This window comes from Strigops habroptila, chromosome 5 (genome assembly GCF_004027225.2).
Source record: "Strigops habroptila isolate Jane chromosome 5, bStrHab1.2.pri, whole genome shotgun sequence".
In the NCBI taxonomy this organism is placed as follows: domain Eukaryota; kingdom Metazoa; phylum Chordata; class Aves; order Psittaciformes; family Psittacidae; genus Strigops; species Strigops habroptila.
Genome location: NC_044281.2, coordinates 67,111,117 through 67,130,390, shown reverse-complemented (window position 1 = coordinate 67,130,390; position 19,274 = coordinate 67,111,117). Strand labels below are relative to the sequence as shown.

The following is a 19,274-nucleotide window of genomic DNA, read 5'->3' as shown; positions in this document are numbered from 1 at the left end:
CGCGCCCATTGGCAGCAGCCGCCCGGAGCCCGCCCCCACCGCGCGCCCACTGGCTCAGCCCGACACCTCCCGCCCCCCGCGAGCCGCGCTCATTGGCGGCCGCCGCCGCGGATGGGACGCCGCCACTGGCCGGCCGCTCCCTCCGGCGCGCTCCGGCGCACTGCCCGTTGGCCACCGGGACTCCCCGCCCCGCCGGCCCGCGCAGCCCATTGGGTGTCTCAACTTCGCGCCCCTCCCCTCCGCGCAGCCCATTGGGCAGCGAGCCTGCGACCTTTGGCCATCCCGCTGTTCCTCTCCGCGGGGCCGGAGACCTCCCATTGGCCGCCTCGTCCGCCACTCCGGCTCTCGGCGCGTGTTGTTTATTTGGGCGCCTCGGATTGGCTGGGCGCTGGCGGTAGGAAAGCTGCGATAGGGAGCGCGGGAGGAAGTGTCTACGTGACGTCGCCCGGCGAAGGTCGGACGCGGGAGCAAGGGCGAAGCCAAGCGCGGCCCTCGGCCGCCTGGGGGCGCCGTCCCGCCCGGTCCCGATTGGTCAGCGGGCGGCGTGGGCGTGGCTCCTCCGGAGGCCGGCGGTGCCGATTGGTCTCCGCGCCCGCGGTGGGCGGGGCGCCGCCCGGCGGGGGCCCGGCTGCGGGGGTGCTCATTGGCCGCGGTGGCGGCGCTTGGTGACGTGTCGGCCGGTGCCGGTGCCGGGTGCGGGGCGATGCGCGGGCGGGCGGCGGCGGGCGCACATGGCCAGGTGAGCGGGGCTGGGCCGCGGGGCCGGGGCTGTCCTGGGCACGCTGCTGAGCTCTGGCTTCTGCCCGCAGGATCGGCGTTTCCTGCCCGTCGTGGCGTTCGGCGGGACCATGCCCGTGTCCGGGACCGCGGCAGCGCCCGGTGGCGCTGGGGATGGCTGTCACCGTGGCGCTCCTGTTGCTGCTGCTGCTGGCGACCGCCACCCCCCGCCGCCGGGTCGTGCCGGGCCGCGCCGCTCGGCGCGATGAGAGGTGAGCGGCGACGGGGCTGCCGGCGGCGCGGGGCTCGCCGGTACTGAGGCGGCCTGTGTCATATCCGCCCCTCCCTGGTTCCCAGGTACCTGGCGCGGGCGGAGGAGCTGACTGCCACCGACACCGAGGACTCGGCCCTTAATTACGGGGTGGTCGTGGACTGCGGGAGCAGCGGGTCCCGGGTCTTTGTGTATTTCTGGCCCCCGCACAACGGGAACCCGCACGACCTGCTGGACATCAGGCAGATGAGGGACCGCAGCAGCCGCCCCGTCGTCAAGAAGATTAAACCAGGTCAGTGCCGCTGCTCCTGGTCCCCTTGTGTGGGATGGGCACCAGCCGCTGCCTGGCTCACGGCATCCCCTCCCCGGGCAGGCATCTCCGTGACAGCAGCAGCGGCCCCCGAGCAAGCTACGCCCTACCTGCGGCCTCTGCTTCAGTTCGCGGCAGCCCATGTCCCTGCTCGGAAGCACAAGGAGACTCCGCTTTACATCCTGTGCACGGCAGGCATGCGGCTGCTGCCCGAGGGGTGAGTTCCTGTGCCTTGTTGGGGGAGCCAGGGACCCGCTGGGATCCCTCAGCCACAACGAGGAAGGCGCTACCCTGTCCTGAGCCTATTGTGAGAACTGGGAATCCTGGCAGGGATTTGAGAAAGGAAAGGGTGTGCTTTGAGCACGCTGGGAGGTAGCTGAGAATAGGCATGTTTTACTGAAGTCTCAAACGAATTGATGCAGCTTCTCATCTGCAAAGTGCGCTGGGGGCAGCAGCAGGGCTCATGGGGCTGGACGTGGGGTGTGTTGCAGCAGGATTCCCACTGTCTTCTGTGCTCCTGCAAAGGAGCATCCCTGGTTAGCATCCCTCTCCTGTGCCCTTGCAGGCAGCAAGCTGCAATCCTGGAGGACTTGGTGAGAAATGTGCCCCAGGAGTTTGATTTCCTCTTCTCCAAATCACATGCAGAAGTGATCTCGGGGAAACAGGAAGGTAGGAGCTGCTGCAAAGCACTGCTTGGTTCCCTTTAGTTATTGTTGTTATTGCTGTAACAACCCTTTCTATCTCATGCAGGTGTCTATTCTTGGATCGGCATCAACTTTGTCCTGGGCCGGTTTGATCACGAGGATGGTGAGTCTGGCTGCTTGTAGAGCAACTGGAAGGGTCTGAGCAGGACTGGAGCCTGCTTAAGAGCAAGCTCTGGAGCAGGCAGTGTCTGCCTCTCTGACCATGCAGTGCCTGACCCCCCAGCCATGTGTGTGAAACCCACCTAGACCTGGGACCCAGAGGGGCACCTGCCCCAGCCATAGGAACAAGTCCCTCTAAGGGGGGCACCTGCAGCATTTTGGGTGAAGACCCAGGGAGGGAAGGTTTGTGGTGTTCCTGTAGCGGCTTCCAGTAGTGGATGCTTTGAGGGAACCTACAAAGCTGGGGGGTGGCCAGCTCCGAGTTCCAGGACCTGCTGCCCTGCAGGTGATCCTTGGGGGCTGTTTGCAGGGGTGGAGGAGCTCCATGAGGGTGCTGTGGGGGGTAATGGTGGAGGGGAGAAGATGCTGCCCCAGGCCCTTGCTGACACACTGCTGTGGCTTGCAGAGGAGGATGCGGTGGTCACTGTAGCGCTGGGGGACAAGGGAGAGTCCCTGGTTCGGAAACGAACAGTTGGGATCCTAGACATGGGGGGTGCCTCCCTGCAGATTGCGTACGAAGTGCCTGACTCCGGAGCCTTCTCCTCCCCGCAGCAGGTGTGTATGTGACCTTGAGAGCAGCCCTTACCTTCCCTGGGCCGCTGCAGATCACAGACCTCCCTGTGTCCCCAGGAGGAGGCTGCTAAGAGCTTGCTGGCGGAATTCAACCTGGGCTGTGATGTGCAGCACACCGGCCACGTGTATCGTGTCTACGTCAACACCTTCCTGGGCTTCGGGGGCAATTTTGCCCGGCAGCGCTATGAGGATCTTGTGCTGAACCAGACCTATGTACACAACCGGTATTGCTGCCTCACCTAGCGGTGTCCCTGCTGGGGCATTGCGAAATGGGGTGCTGCTTCCTTCATGACTCCCTCTCCCTATCGCATTGCCTCAAGGGCCGCCCATGACAATACCAGCTCCCACAGCCACATGGGCAGCAGCTGTGTGGCTGGCACAGGGTGCATGGGCACTGCCCTTCTCCAAGCCTGGCAGGCGTTATCAGTGGGGCAGCTCCCTGCCTGCCTCCTCCTCCTCTCGCAGCAGGCTGCGGGGAGGCTCCTCTGGTGGCTTTCGGCTTTTCCTGCTCTGACTTTCCCTTCTTCTCCAGCACCGATTCTCTCAGCACATCTTCCCATCGCATCCCCACCTTGAGCTCTCTCTCCTGTCTCTCCTTCCCTTCATGAAGCTGTTGTCTGAGGCCAGAGGCTTAGTGCCCAGGTACTCCTGTGCCAGGAGCAAACCCTGCCTCCAGATCCCCAGGGGCTGTGCAGGGATCCAGATCCCTGTGAGCTGGGTGGGGTGGGCTGTGCCCTGTTGCAGCCTGCAGGTGCTCAGGGCTTTTGGCTGCAGGTCAGCATCACAGATCAGGCCAGTCTGGCCTCGTCAGGAGGTAGCAGGGTGGGCGTCAGCATAGTGGGGTATGAGGGCACACAGCATGGGCTGGTGCGGGGGGTATCTGGATGTGGGACAGCATTAGACTAGGCTTTTGGGGGGTGGTATAGGACCCCTCTGCAATTTTCTTTCCTTCCTGGCCTGTTTTCCAGCCTGCATGGCCAGCAGATGGGGCTGAGCCCCGAGATGCCCTTCCTGGACCCCTGCCTGCCTGTGGGGCTGGAGGACACGGTGGTGAGAGGTGGCCAAACCCTTTTTGTGCGGGGACGAGGGGACTGGCTGGCCTGTGTGGAGCTGCTGCAGCCCCTCCTGGCCGGGCCCAACGGCAGCCAGGCCTCCCTGGTGAGGGCCTACAAAGCACCCATTGACTTTGGCAACAGCGAGTTTTATGGCTTCTCTGAGTTCTTCTACTGCACCGAGGACGTGCTGCGCCTGGGGGGCCAATACAGTGCCTCCACCTTCACCTCTGCTGCCCAGGTGGGTGCTGCTCCAGACCAGGGCTGGGCAGGAATGGGGGCTGCTTTCTGCCCTGAGCCCCAACTTCTTCCCCCAGGAATACTGCAGCCAGCGATGGGAGGTGCTGATCCAGCGCTTCCGTGGTGGCCTCTACTCTGCTCACGCTGACCAGCACCGGCTAAAGTAAGTGGCTTTAGGGGGTGCCATGGCTGGAACTCCTGTGGGGGCTTTTGCTGGGGTGAGGGACCATGGTGTGGGTGGTAGTGTCTGGGTGATGACCATGTCACGCCTGCAGGTATCAGTGCTTCAAATCAGCCTGGATGTACCAAGTCCTTCACCAGGGCTTCAGCTTCCCCCTGGATTACCCGAGCCTGCGCACGGCCCAGCTGGTGTATGACCGGGAGGTGCAGTGGACGCTGGGAGCCATCCTCTACAAGACACGGTTTCTGCCACTCAGGTATCATTGGATACCACTGATGGCATCTCTCAGGGAAGGGTGGTTAGGGAGGAGCAGGAGTTACCACCCCAGGCGAGGGCTCTGCCACCCCTGGCAAGGGGAGCAGTGGCACAGACCCTGGTAGTACCCCATGGCATCCCAGGCCAGTCCTGACTTTCTTCTCCACAGGGATCTCCGGCAGGAGAGCATCCGGCAAGCACACGCCTCCTGGCTGCGCCTCTCTTTTGTCTACAACCACTATCTCTTCTTCGCCTGCATCCTGGTCGTGGCGCTGGCCATAGTCCTCTACCTCCTGCGGCTGCGCCGCATCCACCACCGGCAGCTGCGCTCGGCCCAGCTCAACCTGCTCTGGCTGGACAAGGTGGTGGTGCCGCTGGGCCAGGGGAATGGACCATGACACCGGCGCTACCCACTGTCCAGTTGCACCAGCAGAACCAGGACTGGTTCACAGCCTGGACTCCGAGGGCTTGGACTCCTCCTTAAAAACCATCTCAATTCTGCGCTCTATCATCTCCACATCAGAACCAGAGCCTGTGGGCTAAGGCAGCTACAGACAGTGGGGCCTGGCTCTCTGCCTTGCCCCAGGCCTAATCTTTGCATTCCGTGGCCTCTGGCCTTTGCCTTGCTACGTGGTGTAGAGCAAAGTCCTCTGCTGCCAGCGGGCTCAAGGCTGCAGTCCCGGCAGGTCCCTCAGATAAACAGGATGCTGTCACAGATGTAGCCAACCCAGGGCTGTGTCCTGAAGCCCTGGGCCACCCCATGTCTCAATCACTGGTTCGCAGAGCAAGCTGGTGTGGTGCTGTAGCTCATGAATGGGGTGGCCCTTCTGCAGTGCCTGCCAAGCCCACGGGCTGGAGAACAGCAGTGGCCAGCAAAGTTACTGCAGGATGCAGGTGAGCCAAGAGTTCCACTGAGCTGTTCTGCTCTGCCCAGCCCGACGCCTCTCAGAGCATTCCTTAAGCATTGTCCTGCTCTTTGCCAAGTCTCCCTCTCCTAGGACAATCACCTATGGTCCCAGGCTCAGCCCTGAGGGCTCAGGGACTGGATCCTAAGGCACCACCAAGGTGGCTGCCTTTCCTTACATACATTGCCTCCTGGGTGCATCTGCCCCGTGGTGTCCCCCACGTTAATCAGGCACTAACCAGGACCCATGGTTCTCTCCCCCATGAGTGCAGGCTGGCCCTGCCCCTGGGGGAACCACCTCACTCCAGCCCAGCTGTGCACAGGCACAAGCCTTCTTCCCTTGGGGCTGGAGCCCAGCAATGAACCAATGAAGTTTGTCACTTTTTACTTGAACTCAGCTGGTCCCACTCCTGTAGCAATAAACAAACCCCTTGAGCCATTGAGATGGGTCTTGTTTTTTAGCATCAACAGCTCCTGGCGTGACTGGGGGCTAACACACATCTGCATAGCACTGCTTCATCCTGCAGTGGAGGGCTGATGGAGCTGCTTGCTTGCCTGTGTTCTCTGTGATTCCAGCAGGACAGCTGAGCTCACCTTCCAAGCTGGTAGCAGCAAGGGAAGCTCTGATCCAAACTGAACTGTTTTGATCCTTGGAGACAGCATCCTCTGCTGCCCTCCCCCTAAAATGAAAAGCCTGGCCACTCAGAGCCTCTGGAAGATGTAGTTCGCTGCTTTTTACCTTACTCCCCACCCCAATCTTACGGAACTACCTGGAAAACAGGCCACTAAGCTCTTGAGCTGCTGCACAGCCACAGGGATGGCCCCAGCACAGCTGCCTACCACAAGTGAGGCTGGGCAAGTACCCAGTCTCCCTCTAGCGCGTGCTGTTGCCTGTGTGTGACCATGGTCCCACAGGACCACTGCACAGGTGCTGTGAAGGAGAAAACTTTCCATGCACCAGTGTGCTGCCAACCTCCTGCTCAATAGCTGAGGATCCTTGTTCTCATGGTGCAGAAGCGGGGTTAGGGAGGAAGTATGAATAAAGCCAAGACTGTTCCTCAGCCTCAAAACAGCAAGTGACTGCCTCCAGCATCACTCACTAGAAAAAGGGTTTATTTCCACAACACAAATTTAACACACACAGACAAATAAATAAATAAATAAATTATCTGATAAATATGGGGAAACCTAAAACGCAACACCCTACTTGGTTCTCCTCAGAGCCTGGACACAGGTTGGGGTGGTGGCGATGATACCTAGATGCTACTGCAGCTCCCTCGCTGCTGATGTGGGAAGAGACACAGCACCCCTTTAATCCCCTGCAGTGGGCTGCCAAGCAGGGGAACCCCCTGCCCTGCACCCAGCACCTCCCTCATCACACCCAAGGGGGTTCACATGCTCTTCCAGGGTGAGCCTTCCCTTCTCCCACCCACAGCCAGAATCTAAGCAAGGACCACCCCCACCACAGGGGACTGACCACACAACAGAGGATGCAATGGGCTTCTCCCTGCTCTTGCAGAGGGGCAGCTGGTGCCTGAAATGACCAGGGATATGGCAACAAGTTGGGCAGTTTGGGCTACGAGCAGGGGTTTCACTTGGGGGGCTAGGGCTGAGTGCATGGGAGGGAGCAGGGTGGCACCGCAGGGACAGGATCCGCTGGCACTACACAGAGATCCCTCTCAGGACAGCACTCGGCCAGCTGAGGGGATCTCTCCCTGGCACTGTGGCTGCTCCCAGGGCTGGGCTGACTAGGCCCTCATCCCGGGGTGCTGCCTCCCCTGCTCAGGGGTGCTGGGGCAGCGGGTCCAGCCTCTGTCCCAGGACCTCTGGGGGCTGCCTGGTACAGGAGCGTAGAGGCTGGAACAGCAGCAAGAGCTGGGGGAGGGAGAAAAGAGGAGAAGTTAGCACCAAACTGCACCCATGAGGGAGCTCCCACAAATCTAGAGAACCACAGACTTGTCGGGAAGTGCTTGGTTTGCTCAGCAGCCCCACAGTGACACCAGCTCACCACCACTACCACAATGCACAGAAGCGAAAACATCTCCCACCCATCAAGGGCCCGGCTGCAGCTCCCTCCCCAGCCAGACACTGGCAGGCAAGTGGGGACACCTCTGCCACCCCAGCCCTCTGCCCACTCACGTGACGATTCGGATGGGGGGTCTCTGTCCGGGCGCCGGCTCCTGGGGACTGCTCACTCCCAGAGGAAGCGCACATACCAGATGGTCTCGTTCTTTAGCTGTGGCCCGAACAGGGGGTTGGCCTGGGCCAGAATGGCGATGAGCCAGCTGCAAAGGGACCCACCCTGCTGTCAGCCCCGGTAGCACATCCCAGAATCCCGGGACGGCGCTGCCTCAAGGGGCTGCTGCCCTGGGAGGGAGGCAGGCCGCAGCCCAGGGGCTGTCCCATTCATCCACGGGCAGCAGGTGGGGCAGCAGCCACTGGGCCCAGTGAAGCAGGGGGATACCGGGGCCCGGTCCGCAGTACTCACAAGAGGTAGCAGCACACGGCAGTGGTGACCAGCATCGTGATGATCACCCTGCGGAGACACCGGCGTTAGGAGCGGGAGGCCCGGTCCTGCAACCCCCCCACCCCGGTATCCCTTCGAGGCCCTCACTCACCCGCGGTTCGGCCCCTTGGGCACGAACCAGGGGGCGGCGATGCCCACGAGGCCCCAGAAAGCGGAGAAGAGAACGAGCGGCAGCGCAAAGCTGTGCGCCGTCATGGCCGCGCCGCTCCGCACCCACCGCCGCCGCACCGGATGCCGCTTTGCCCACTGCCGCTCGCGGCAGCCAATCCGCAGGCGGAGCGCGGCGCGCTAGCCCCACCGCCGCCTCCCATTGGCGGAGAAGCGAAGCGGGGCCGACACCAGGGGGCGCCAAAGGGAGCCCTGGCCCGGCCCGCCCCGCCGCGGCGGCTCGGCTCCCCCTGCCAGCCCGCTGGCACCGGAGCCCCCCCGCCCCATCCCGCCTCACCTCGCTGCGGAAAGGAGGCACCCAGCTAGACACCAGCCGCGACGTAAAAACGCCTTTATGTTACAACGTTCGCACCCGACACCTCTTCCCTGCGCACATCCCCGTGCACCCGAGGTGCAGGGTCTCTGCTGCTCTCTCTGGGCACAGCTGCCCCCGGAGGGCTCTTCCCCCGGCCGGTTACTTGGGGACGCGCCGGAGCTCGCTCATGAGCCAGAGCGCCGTGCTGAGCAGTGCCAGGGAGCCTGACTGGTGTGTGGCGGCCAGAGGCGTGGGGACATACAGGAGCAGGGTGCTGATGCCCAGGCCCACCTGCCAAGAAGGGAGAAGGGGTAAGAGCAGCTGTGGATGCACCATGGACACACAGTCCCAGTATAATGCAGAAGGGCTCATGGCCACGGCCAGACTTCCCACCCTCCAATCCAGACGGTGCATGCAGTGAGGCCCCAGGTCCAGGCAGCTCCACGTCTTCAGCTCCTGCTCCCGGGGCCAGCACATACCCAAACTGGGGACAGCTCTATTTTGTGAGTACCTGCATGCAAGCCACGGCCAATAAGGAAGTCACTGCCATCCTGGCCCTGTGAGGGAGCGGGATCTTCCGTGAGAAGAGGTACAGTGCTGTGACAGCTGTGATGGAAGTGATTCCCTGCAGACGGGGAGACAAACAACTACCCTTCAGGAAAAGTTCAAAGGAAATGGATGCAGTGGCCTCTGGCTGCACTTTCCATGCAGTAGAAGAAATTCTGTGAGCAATATTTAACTGTAGAAACATGTTAGTGGCCATGGCCAAATCCTGGAGTTTCCATGCCCGCCAGGTTAAAGACCCTGAAATTTAAGTAAAGTTACAGAGTTCAATTTTTCTCCAAATTAATGCTTTACTTTCCAACAGCTTTTCCTCATTTCTTCATGTCATTAGGGATTATTTCTGCCCTCTCCCCATCTGTCACCTTGACAGCTAACGGTGGAAGCTCACCAGTGCTCTCTTGCTGTTTAGGTCACCCCAGGTGATTCCTCTTCTAAGTCACTTAATCTTTTCACCTTAGTGATGGCTTAGCCCACAGCAGTGGGCAGTGGTGTTTAATATCTGGATTACTCTAACTAGCTGAGATACTTTCACAGTGTGCTGCTGGTATAAAGCATGTTCAGAAGTGCTGGAGGAAGCATTCAACACCAGGATTTCCAAGTTTTATTTCACCTAGCTTTCCCAGACATCCCAATAGCGAGGGCTACCCTGGTCAGTAGCTGGTGTCATGGAAAACGAGACACAAAGACTATAAATTGTGCAGGAAGAAGACGTCCTCAAGGAAGGAGACCATGCTGAAAATAAATAGGAGTGCTACACTTCCTCTCTGTGCAGAAGCAAATTGGTAACACGCTCTCAGGACCTTTGGGCGCCCTGGATATCACTCAAGCTGACAGAACCATGGCCCAAAGAGGACAACTTGGCTGCAGGAGGTGTCGTGGTTTGAGCGCAGACAACTACTACTGAGAAGCAGCACAGACACAGCAGGAAGACAGCACTTACCAAGATCCTGTGATCAAACTGTACAGTTGTAGGATTCTCAAAGATATTCTTCAGTACGGGGGTGAAGGCAAGGAGATCATCTGGGATCCAGCGCTCCCCCATTTTGGGGAAGGAATTGTACACCAGGCCAGCATCCAGCCCAGCCACAAAGGCACCTGCAATTCCAGAGCAGGAAATGAAACTTCCAGAGTCGGCAAAAGTGCACAGCAGGTTGTGCAGCTCTGATTCAAGAGTTCAGCTCGATCCTGAATTTCTTTTAGAAACATATACAGAGATCACAGAGCAACAGGCAGGCTGGAAGGTGCATCTCCACCTCCTCAGGAAAGACCAGTAAGGGAGGCTCTTGACTGTATGCTCCCTGACAGCAATAAAGTTTTCCCAGAGAACATGATGGGATTGCTCACAGTCCTTGCTGGACCAGGGGAAGATAAAAAACAAAAAAGAGGGCATAAAGGAATGAGCTGCAGATGGGACAGTGAAAGTCTTACCTGAAAGAGCTGTAAGGAAAATGAGAGCTGTAGTGCCGTGAGCATATTGTCTCAAGCGAATGAGCTGATGGGTTTCAGGTAACTGTAAAATAAAAGCCTTCACTGTAGATACAGGCCAAGGGGTTGGCCTGGATTTTACAGAAGGGATCTAGAGACCACCACATGGCACAGCCACACTTCAGGAGTCCCTCAAAACCACAACAAATCAAGTCCAACCCTGTGCAGAAACCGAATTGGCCACTGGACAGTTATTGGCACAAGCGTTTAGCCCAGCCAGGCACAGCCCTGCCTGAGCCTGCACAAACTCCAAGACTAATCACTTTTGAGCGGAACAGCACGAGACAAAGGAAGCGCCCCATAACCAAGAAGTTTACGGAAAGGGTATTTTGTAACGCAGTACTACGTCAGAGTCAGGAACAGAGACTGAAAAGGAAGCACCACCACCCCTCACACCCTTCCCTCACCCTTCACATCACCTCCCAACCCTCTGAATTGACACCACCGTGCACTTTTGACTCCTGACACATCATTCCGTACCTTGTGTTGTGGGAGCAGCAGGGACAGCCCCGTCCACAGGCTAGCAGAGTACAGAACCAGCGCAGAGCCAAGGTGTGCTGCGAGACGGTACTGACTGACCCGAGGAATGTCGTACGAGTCGGGCTTCTCCTCCAGCCCGCTCTTCACCATGTACCAGCCCAGCAGCCCCTGACAACACAGGAGAGGGGTTACAGCCAGGCAGGGCAGCAGCAACCGCTATGAACAGGTAAACGTTAGGGGCAAAGCAACTTGTTTCCTCCACCTTCAACCAGCTCCCAGCAGTGACACCCTGCAAGCTTTCATGAATCCCACTACGCTCAATCAGAAGATACTCACAGGTGATGCTGCTGCTGATCCCTGCAGCTACGGAGCTCACTCACCTGGAAGCAGACCAGCCCGCAGAGCGCAAGAACACAGCCCTTCATGGGGCGGCTGAGCCAGCCCTTTCGCCAGAAGTAGGCAGCGGGCAGGATGTAGGCCAAGCCCACGACGCGGCCCCACATGCGGTGCGAATACTCCATGTACCAGATGAACTTGAACTCTGTCAGCGTCATGTCGTGATTCAGGCTGTTAAAACCAGTAAAACAAAGAACTGCTTCATGTGACGTAGCAGTCCTACGCTGTACTTTCACGACAAGACATCACCTTCCTCAGAGAAAAGAAGTGACAGCGAAGGAACCACCATCAGACAGGCTTTGTGCACCCTCCTAGTGATGAAGACACTTCCCTTCTCACAAGAGCCCCTCGAGTGGCTCAGTCACAGGAGGGATGCTCCCAGCCCACCCTCCTTCCACTTTTGCACACTCACATTTTAAACTCTGGGAACTGCTGGTACTTCTGGAACTCGGCTTCCCACTCCTGCTGTGTTCTCGGGGGTTTCATCTCTTTCACCAGATGCCAGTCAACCATAGACAGGCCAGATTCTGTCAGCCTGGGAGCAGACAGAGACACGAGCAGGCACAATTCATTCCCTTACAGTACGCAAATGTACTGAACTGAAGTGAAAATTGTTACCTGCACCAGACAACCCTTAAACTCACAGTTAGGATGGAGATCAGGGAGTCTGTGAGCAACCAGACAGACCCAAAATTACCAGAACTGTGTAAGAGGATGTTATCCCCAGCTAGCATCAGCACACCATGGACAGCCTCTCTAGTACCTAAGGATGTGGACCTTATATTGGAGCAGGTCCAGAGGAAGGTCACAAAGATGCTCTGGGGTGTGGAGCACCTCTCCTATGAAGACAGGCTGAGAGAGCTGGGGTTGTTCAGCCTGAGTAAGAGAAGGCTTCAGGGAGACCTTAAAGCAGCCTTTCAGTACCTAAAGGGGGCCTATAAGAAACCTAGCGAGGGATTTTTTACAAGGACAGGTATGGACAGGACAAAGGGGAATGGCTTTAAACTGAAAGAAGGTAGGTTTAGATTAGATATCAGGAAGAAGTTCTTCCCTGTGAGGGTGCTGAGGCGCTGGCACAGGGTGCCCAGAGAAGCTGTGGCTGCCCCATCCCTGGCAGTGTTCAAGGCCAGGTTGGACACAGGGGCTTGGAGTAACCTGCTCTAGTGGAAGGTGTCCCTGCCCGTGGCAGAGGATTAGACTGGATGAGCTTTAAGGTTCCTTCCAACCCAAACCATCCTGTGACACGATACAATACGACACTCCCTGCCCTACCCCCCCTGTCCCCTCACAACCAGGGAGGAAACACCCGACAGGGGCTGTCCCAGCTGTGCTCTGGGGGGGGTGCCAGGCGCGGGAGGCAGCTGCGCGGCGCCGTGACAGCTTAAGCGGGTCCGCGGTGCTGGGGCCCGCTGCCAGCTTCGCGCCCCTTCGAGGGCCTCAGCGCGGACACGGCCCCGGAGCGCGACCCGGGGCGGGGCGGGGGGCGCCGCGCTCACCTGGTGACGCCGCCCAGCACCACGGCACCGGCCACGGCGCCGCTGCAGGCCAGGAGCCAGCGCCCCACGGCCGGCGGCACGACGGGCGGCGGAGCCTGCTGCAGGAGGCGCCGCGGCGGGGGGGGACGGCCGGGGCCCGGCCTCGGGCTCGGCCTCAGGACCAAGCCCGGGCCCGGCGAGAGCCGCACGCCGCCGCGAGCCGCGCGCAGCATCTCCCGCGCCGCGCGCCGGAAGTGGCGCGCACGCGCGCGCCGGAAGCCGGGGCGAGAGCCGCTTCCGGGCGTCACCATGACGATCCCCGGCACGTGACCGAGAGCCAAGCAGCGACCCCCGCGCGCCGCCAGCGCAGGTGAGGGCGCGTGCGAGGCGGGGGCGGGGCCCGCGCGGGGGCGGGGCCGGGGCGCGGGAGGGGGAGGGGAGAAGGGGGCGGGGCCTGCGCCACAGCGCACGAGCTTGGCGCGCCGGCTCCAACCGCCCCCCCCCGCCCCGCGCCCGCCCCCGCCCTCCCGCGTCCGCCCTCGCGCCCGCGGGCGGCACGGGTCCCGGCAGGCAGGGGGCGAGGCCGGAAGTGGGAGCGAGGGGGGGCGGGGCCTGAGGCGGAAGTGGGCCGGCGGCGGTGCAGAGCGGGGCGGCCGCCATGGGCCGGGGCGGGCTGATGGTGCTGCTCTCGCCCAGGTATGGACGATGGCTTCCTCATGGAGGTGTGCGTGGACTCGGTGGAGTCCGCCGTCAACGCGGAGCGCGGAGGTAAGGCCCGGGGGCCCCGGCAGAGGGGGCGGCGGCGGCGTGCGCGGCAGGCCTGGTTCTGATGTGCTTCTCCCCAGGTGCCGGCAGGATCGAGCTGTGCGCGGGCCTCGTGGAAGGAGGAACCACCCCGAGCATGGGTGAGCCTCGCACCCGCCCTGCGCTGGGCGCTCTCCGCACCTGCGGCCGCTCCCCCCACCCCGGGGGTCAGCGGCTCCGGAGCGCCCCTTTCCCGCTTCCCCTTCCTTTTCCCTTCTTTCCTCTTTCCCGCCTTTTCTTTCCCCCGTCCCCCTTCTCGCCAGCTTGCCGCCTTCGGTACCCGCCCCGGTGGCCGGAGTCGCGGTGTTCCGGTGCCGAGCCGCCTCTCGCCCGCCCGCAGGGCTGCTGCAGGTGGTGAAGCAGTGCGTGCGGGTCCCGGTGTTCGTGATGATCCGACCTCGCGGCGGCGATTTCCTCTACTCAGACCGGGAGGTGGAAGTGATGAAAGCCGATATTCGCCTTGCCAAGCTGCACGGCGCGGATGGGCTGGTGTTTGGAGCCCTCACCGAGGATGGGCGCATTGACACGGAGCTCTGCACAGCGTTGTTGGGTAAGAGGGGCTCCAGTCATAAGTGCTGTGCTGAGTCCCATGTGTTGTCTGCACTGGGGGTGGAAGTTCAGTGCTGCTCTGTGATGTGGAAAGAGCTGTGCAAGGTGCTTTGGTCTGGTCATCTTGTCTGTGGTCTTGCCGTTTCTCTCTGCCTTCTCCAGTTGCATACGTGGTCATACCTGTGAGATGTTAAATAGTTTTGCAGATGTAAGAAGCTTTGCAGACCAAGGGCCACTTCCCCAAGCGGCTCCCATAGAAGGAGAGAGGCTTAGGTGAGCTTCTTTGAGGGCATTAGGGTATTAAACTGTTGGATTCTCTGTCTTCTTCATTTTCTTTGCCCTTTGTTCTTCCCCATCCCTGCTACAGGTGTCTAGGATATGTCTTTCCTGGACTTTGGCCTTGTGGGAAACTGGCAACTCCTCTTCATTCTTCTCTCTAACATACCCAGTGAGAAAAGATAATGAGAGAGATGGAAATGTATAAAAGGCTACTGGAGCTGCAGTGGGAAAATGTTAGTCCAGACCCCTGACATGTAGAGAAAGAGTTTGCTTCCACATTTTTTCTGTGAGCCACAGCCAAAGCTAAAGCTGAGCCTTTCCCTGGTGATGTGGTGCTGAGGTTCTCGTGTGAAGGTGAATGTGCTGTAGGGAGTGTGGCAAAAGAGGAGGGTCTTGCCAGGGTTTGCCTGCACTAGGGCATGAGGTGCTCTGCTGGAACCAGTGTTTGTAGGGAAGGAGGCAGTTCGATTTCTTTTCGTAGAAATAAATAAGCTTTGCACAGTAAATCGAGCCCCGCACGTGGGGTTTGCTGTGGTCTGAGAGCAGAAATTGTAGGTAGTGCAAGAAATGATAAAAATCAGCTATCCTGCTTTCAAAGAGCGCTGATCCCGTCACTTCCTCAGGTAGATGATAAAACTTTCCTGCTTCCTTCCTGTGGAGAAAGACATTTCTGGTGGGGATGAGGGTTCTGCATGATCCAGATGAGATGGGAGATTTTGGTGTTACTCATAAAAACAAAGCTTTGTTGCTTTCTCAAAGGGCAGAAGAACTCCTCTCCGCCAAAGAGCAGCAGCTGCGTTTTCCCAGCAAGTACTGGGACTCTTCTGAGCACCCCAGGAGTGGCATGAGAAGCATCTGTCCTGTTCCACCTCATGTGCTTTTCTGGTTCTAGCACAAGGGACTCTCTGTACCACCCTGACTGACCGTATGTCTTCTTATTGCAGCGGTGTGCCGGCCCCTGCCAGTCACGTTTCACCGAGGTGAGTGGGACCAGCCTCTGCCCCGCTGCCAGGCGAAGGTGGGGCTGGGAGGGAGCTGGAGCTGAGCTTAAATGCTCTTTGGAGGGGGGAAAGCTCTGCAAGAGCAGGCTGTGGCTGTGCTGATCCCCCAGGAGGGGAAAGGTCCAGGGTGTCCAGGCTTGGGGGACTGTGTTGCTATCTTCTGTGGAGAGGAGGTGCTTGAGGAGCTGAGCAGGGGGGCCCTGCCACTCCTGCAAAGGGGACGTTATAGTCAGGAGCTGTGGCTCCCCGCAGGGCAGCCACTGTGAGAAGGACCCTTCCTCTTGTTGTCTCCTGAGCTGGCTAAGAGCATGATGAGCTGAGCGATTTCTGAGCTGTTCTGTTGGTCCTTCAGCCTTCGACATGGTGCATGATCCCCTGGTGGCACTGGAGACCCTGATTTCTCTGGGGTTTGAGCGGGTGCTGACGAGTGGCTGTGACAGCTCAGCGCTGGAAGGGTTGTCCTTAATTAAGAGGCTTGCAGAACAAGTAAGTGTTGCCTGTGCTCCCCTGGATTACTGTGTCTGCTTCCTGGGCATTTCTTGGAGCCAGGTCCTTTCTGGTAACTCTCATTTCTGCAAGCGAACTTCTGTCAAGGAGCGCTTGGCCTTAATCAGTTTTCCAAATCCATGAAGGCTGGACCCCAAAGTCTCCACAGCAAAGATTGGTTGGGTTGTTCTTGCTCACAGACTGGGAGGAGAGTGGTAGGAGTTGGTTTCAGCAGCTGGTGGGATTAGCCCATGCACACAGCAAAGTGAGGGCCCTGCTTGGGGGTCTTACAGTTCTTGCTAGGAAAATGGAATGGATGTACCTGAGAAGTAGGAGGAAAAATGGTGACAAGTTGTCTTAACTGTAACTGCATATTCTTTTTCACTATTCCTTGTAAAAGATTAATAGTAAAAAGTAGATGGCTGAGAGTACATGAATTGTAAGATGTGGTGACATCCATGAGTTTATGGAAGGTGCTGCATGTAAGGTTTAGGGGGGTTGGAACTAGATGATCTTAAGATCCTTTCCAACCCTAACGATTCTGTGATTCTATAAGGTTTCTTTGTTGCCCCTCAAATGCACATGTGGATATGGTGCTGAGCAGTATCACTAACATGTTATTCTTTTTTCAGGCGAAGGGCAGAATTGTTGTGGTGCCAGGTAATGTTTTTTTTATTGTCATCTGCAACAGGTCCTGTAGCCCCTAGCCCCTGCTTCCTAGTCTCTTGCCCTCATATGTGCTGTGTGAGTGAAGGCCACACAGCCAGCTGGGGATGGCAGAGCCCTGCTGCTGCTGCCCTGGAGGATTTGGGAACAGATCTAGATCTGTGGGAGAACATGAACCAAGGCTTCTCCCATCACTTTTCACTGCCTGGATCTCCACTGTCCCAAAGGCTGTCTTTTCCCTTCAGTGTAGATGGTTTTTGTTCTTTAGGGAATAGGTCGCAGGGTAATGTCAGGCCTGGGGCAGTGGCATCTGCACTGTGTATGACACAGATCTCTTCCCACCAGGGGGTGGCATCACGGAGCGCAACCTGCAGAGGATTCTGGAAGGCTCCACTGCGTCTGAGTTTCACTGCTCGGCTCGCTCAGCCCGCGACTCGGGGATGAAGTTTAGGTAACTGAGTATTTAGTTCTATTTGTTAGCAAAACCTGTGCAAGGGAGAAGCTGGATTAATGGGAACATGAGTTTGTAGAACAGGCATAAATTTCAAACAGCTTCCTGGGTGCTAATTGTGCTCTTATGGCTGGGATCATGATGCTTGGCTCTGTATTCTGCAGTGTGTGAATCCAGCGATGCTCCTCATCTGGACGTGAGCTCTGTGCAGAACCGCTCCCTTAGGGCGTTTCTTCTGCTACTGCTACCCTAGGTCTTGTGAGTGCACTTGTGTGGCACCTGGGAAGGCAGGTTCTGGTGTAGTTGTCTTAAACCTTTAACACAAGCATGTAGGATTTGGGAGGCCAGTGGGATGTGCCTCCGAGGAGTGGGTGAGGAATGATTTACACTTGTCCACAGGTCTGCACTGGGTTTCTGTTAATGCCGTTGTTTCTTGCCTTTGGATTATTCTTCTTTCTATTATTGTCTCATCTTTGGTTTAGGAGGTACCAGCAGCTTCTCTGGTCACTGCTGAGACTAGGGGAAATTGTGGGTTTTTCTTAGTGTCTTATTCGTCCGTACAACCTGCAGATAGTAACCACTGGTTTGCCTGACAGGAATCCAAATGTTGCCATGGGAGCGTCCTTCTCTGCCCCTGAGTACTCCATAAAGGTGGCTGATGTTGCCAAAGTGAGGACCCTGAACGCAATCGCAAAGAACATTCTGTAGTGGAAGGCACCGTGCTGGGACAAGAGCACTGGGAGTCCAGGGTCTTCCCTGCCACATGGACAGATGGGTACTGCTTCCGTCCTCAGGCTGCAGAGGATGCGAACTGGGTGATGGAGCCTGACATCTCCTCCCTTGGCTTCCCCTGAATGACCAGTCCCTGGCCTGGAAACTTATGTTGGTCATTTTAAATAAAAGGACTCATTCCCAGATGTTGCAGCAACAAGGTGTTGGGCATTATCTGGGAGGAAGGAAGCTGAGCAAGTAGGGGGACTGAATTGTGTAGCACTGCATGTGATTGTCAAATAAACACTGCAGCTGCCCCCCTCTTTCTGTGGTTTTTGATTCTGTTTGTGTTTTACAAGTGCGACTGTGATCCATGTTGCATAGCCTGAATTAAGCAGGCCTCTGCTGTATCAGAGGAGAATACAATCACATCCAGAATGCCAGGGAGGGAAACGGCTACAGCTGGAAAAAAAGCCTGCTGTGATCAGCCAGTAGGATAGCTGGAGGTTAGCAACAGAGCAGCTGCTAGATAGAGAGAAGCACGTTGATACATGATGAACACGTTAAGGTCTAATGGGGAGGAGCTTCTACGTATCTGACTGATGAGGTGAGGTAGTTGTGGGCTTGAGTTGTGAGTGCTTGAGGTGGGGTGGGCGTGTGATGGAATACCTTGGGAAGACAAGGTGCTTTTACGAAGGGAGTTTCCAGGTGCTTTCCTCAATGTGAAGAACTGTTTGTTCTCCAGATGGTGCTCAGGGTGCCTGTTGGGTTATTGCTGCCTACATGGAAGCCTTAGTTACCCTTCAAAATGCCTGCTGAAAGATCTGAGTTATCCATTAAAAGAGTTGAGACCCAGAAAGAAAGCACCTCTATAGCTGCCTGCTCTTCTCTAAATCATACAAAAGCTGAAGAGAATCCCCCTGACAGCAGAGATAGCAGACCTTCTTGGGAAGCAAAAACCGGTTTTGGATGTCTGCTCATCTTGGCAATAGCCTGTGAGGATGTACAGGAAAATGTAATATTTGACAAGGTGGCAGCACCTTTTGTCACCTTAAACAGAATTGGGTCATCGAATACCTATAGCCAAGGTGTATCTTCAGCTCAAAGGGTACATCCACCTTTTCACAGGGATCTGTCAGAGGTATTGGTGTCTCTCCAAAACACATCTGGGAACATACCTGGTAGTTCTCAACACAGGAGCTGGGAAGGGAATGGCTGCTCAGTGCTGGTGTCAGAGGCTGCTTTGGCACTGATAGATGTGCACGCAATAGGAAGGATCCAAAGTCAGAAGAAGAAAAGATTAAATTTGCATCTGTGGTCATGTAGTTCAGAATACGTGACTTAAGAGTCCATGGCTTATGTTGTAAGATTTCATGAGTCATGGTGATGATTAAGATACCAGTAGCTCAACTAATGTGAGTATTCTGCTGACACAGCTCCCCCAGCATCATAAACAGAGTTTTTTCTTTCCTTTTTTCTACATTTATAGAAAAAGAGAAACAAAAAAGGCTTGGGGTTAGGCATGGGGTTACAGCAGAACCAAGCAGAGAAACAAACCCTTCAGAAACAGT

At 57.6% G+C, this 19,274-nt stretch overlaps 4 protein-coding genes across 5 annotated transcripts; 2 read left to right on the top strand and 2 right to left on the bottom strand.

Annotated features, from left to right (window-relative positions):
- The first annotated feature begins 226 nt into the window (after positions 1-226).
- Positions 227-5,809, top strand: ENTPD7 (ectonucleoside triphosphate diphosphohydrolase 7). Of its 2 annotated transcripts, XM_030486090.1 has the most exons (13): positions 227-739; positions 810-989; positions 1,075-1,280; positions 1,362-1,515; positions 1,864-1,967; positions 2,049-2,105; positions 2,568-2,716; positions 2,792-2,947; positions 3,267-3,376; positions 3,703-4,027; positions 4,104-4,189; positions 4,302-4,463; positions 4,632-5,809. In XM_030486090.1, the coding sequence occupies exons 1-13, from the start codon at positions 732-734 to the stop codon at positions 4,858-4,860; spliced, it is 1,926 nt and encodes a 641-aa protein (XP_030341950.1). In that variant the 5' UTR covers positions 227-731; the 3' UTR covers positions 4,861-5,809. The 2 variants fall into 2 exon arrangements, with proteins under 2 accessions (XP_030341950.1, XP_030341951.1); XM_030486091.1 differs by lacking the exon at positions 3,267-3,376 and having other exon boundaries at positions 229-739; positions 2,792-2,958.
- A 614-nt stretch (positions 5,810-6,423) lies between these two features.
- LOC115608018 (V-type proton ATPase subunit e 2) lies at positions 6,424-8,177 on the bottom strand. The gene is made up of 4 exons (XM_030486093.1): positions 7,985-8,177; positions 7,855-7,902; positions 7,506-7,651; positions 6,424-7,241 (listed from the first exon to the last, which is right to left on the bottom strand). Exons 1-3 carry the CDS (start codon positions 8,086-8,088, stop codon positions 7,558-7,560), a joined length of 246 nt encoding a protein of 81 aa, XP_030341953.1. The 5' UTR covers positions 8,089-8,177; the 3' UTR covers positions 6,424-7,241; positions 7,506-7,557.
- A 197-nt stretch (positions 8,178-8,374) lies between these two features.
- On the bottom strand, positions 8,375-13,019 carry LOC115608015 (cytochrome c oxidase assembly protein COX15 homolog). The gene is made up of 8 exons (XM_030486088.1): positions 12,778-13,019; positions 11,694-11,816; positions 11,266-11,452; positions 10,886-11,053; positions 10,349-10,430; positions 9,861-10,015; positions 8,868-8,981; positions 8,375-8,647 (listed from the first exon to the last, which is right to left on the bottom strand). Exons 1-8 carry the CDS (start codon positions 12,987-12,989, stop codon positions 8,516-8,518), a joined length of 1,173 nt encoding a protein of 390 aa, XP_030341948.1. The 5' UTR covers positions 12,990-13,019; the 3' UTR covers positions 8,375-8,515.
- An 18-nt stretch (positions 13,020-13,037) lies between these two features.
- CUTC (cutC copper transporter) lies at positions 13,038-18,028 on the top strand. The gene is made up of 9 exons (XM_030486087.1): positions 13,038-13,126; positions 13,453-13,524; positions 13,602-13,661; positions 13,901-14,110; positions 15,333-15,368; positions 15,742-15,875; positions 16,508-16,535; positions 16,887-16,992; positions 17,589-18,028. The coding sequence occupies exons 2-9, from the start codon at positions 13,455-13,457 to the stop codon at positions 17,698-17,700; spliced, it is 756 nt and encodes a 251-aa protein (XP_030341947.1). The 5' UTR covers positions 13,038-13,126; positions 13,453-13,454; the 3' UTR covers positions 17,701-18,028.
- The last annotated feature ends 1,246 nt before the right edge of the window (positions 18,029-19,274 follow it).

Coding starts and splice junctions, on each gene's coding strand:
- LOC115608015 (XM_030486088.1), bottom strand. CDS start 12,989: ATGCTGCGCGCGGCTCGCGGCGGCGTGCGGCTCTCGCCGGGCCCGGGC. Junction 11,817..12,777: donor GTGCTGGGCGGCGTCACCAG/GTGAGCGCGGCG, acceptor GTCTGCTCCCAG/GCTGACAGAATCTGGCCTGT. Junction 10,431..10,885: donor TGCTGCTCCCACAACACAAG/GTACGGAATGAT, acceptor TTTATTTTACAG/TTACCTGAAACCCATCAGCT.
- ENTPD7 (XM_030486090.1), top strand. Junction 990..1,074: donor GCCGCTCGGCGCGATGAGAG/GTGAGCGGCGAC, acceptor CCTGGTTCCCAG/GTACCTGGCGCGGGCGGAGG. Junction 4,190..4,301: donor GCTGACCAGCACCGGCTAAA/GTAAGTGGCTTT, acceptor TCACGCCTGCAG/GTATCAGTGCTTCAAATCAG.
- CUTC (XM_030486087.1), top strand. CDS start 13,455: ATGGACGATGGCTTCCTCATGGAGGTGTGCGTGGACTCGGTGGAGTCC. Junction 14,111..15,332: donor GCTCTGCACAGCGTTGTTGG/GTAAGAGGGGCT, acceptor TTCTTATTGCAG/CGGTGTGCCGGCCCCTGCCA. Junction 15,369..15,741: donor GCCAGTCACGTTTCACCGAG/GTGAGTGGGACC, acceptor TTGGTCCTTCAG/CCTTCGACATGGTGCATGAT.
- LOC115608018 (XM_030486093.1), bottom strand. CDS start 8,088: ATGACGGCGCACAGCTTTGCGCTGCCGCTCGTTCTCTTCTCCGCTTTC. Junction 7,903..7,984: donor CCCAAGGGGCCGAACCGCGG/GTGAGTGAGGGC, acceptor GTGTCTCCGCAG/GGTGATCATCACGATGCTGG. Junction 7,652..7,854: donor GCCGTGTGCTGCTACCTCTT/GTGAGTACTGCG, acceptor GTCCCTTTGCAG/CTGGCTCATCGCCATTCTGG.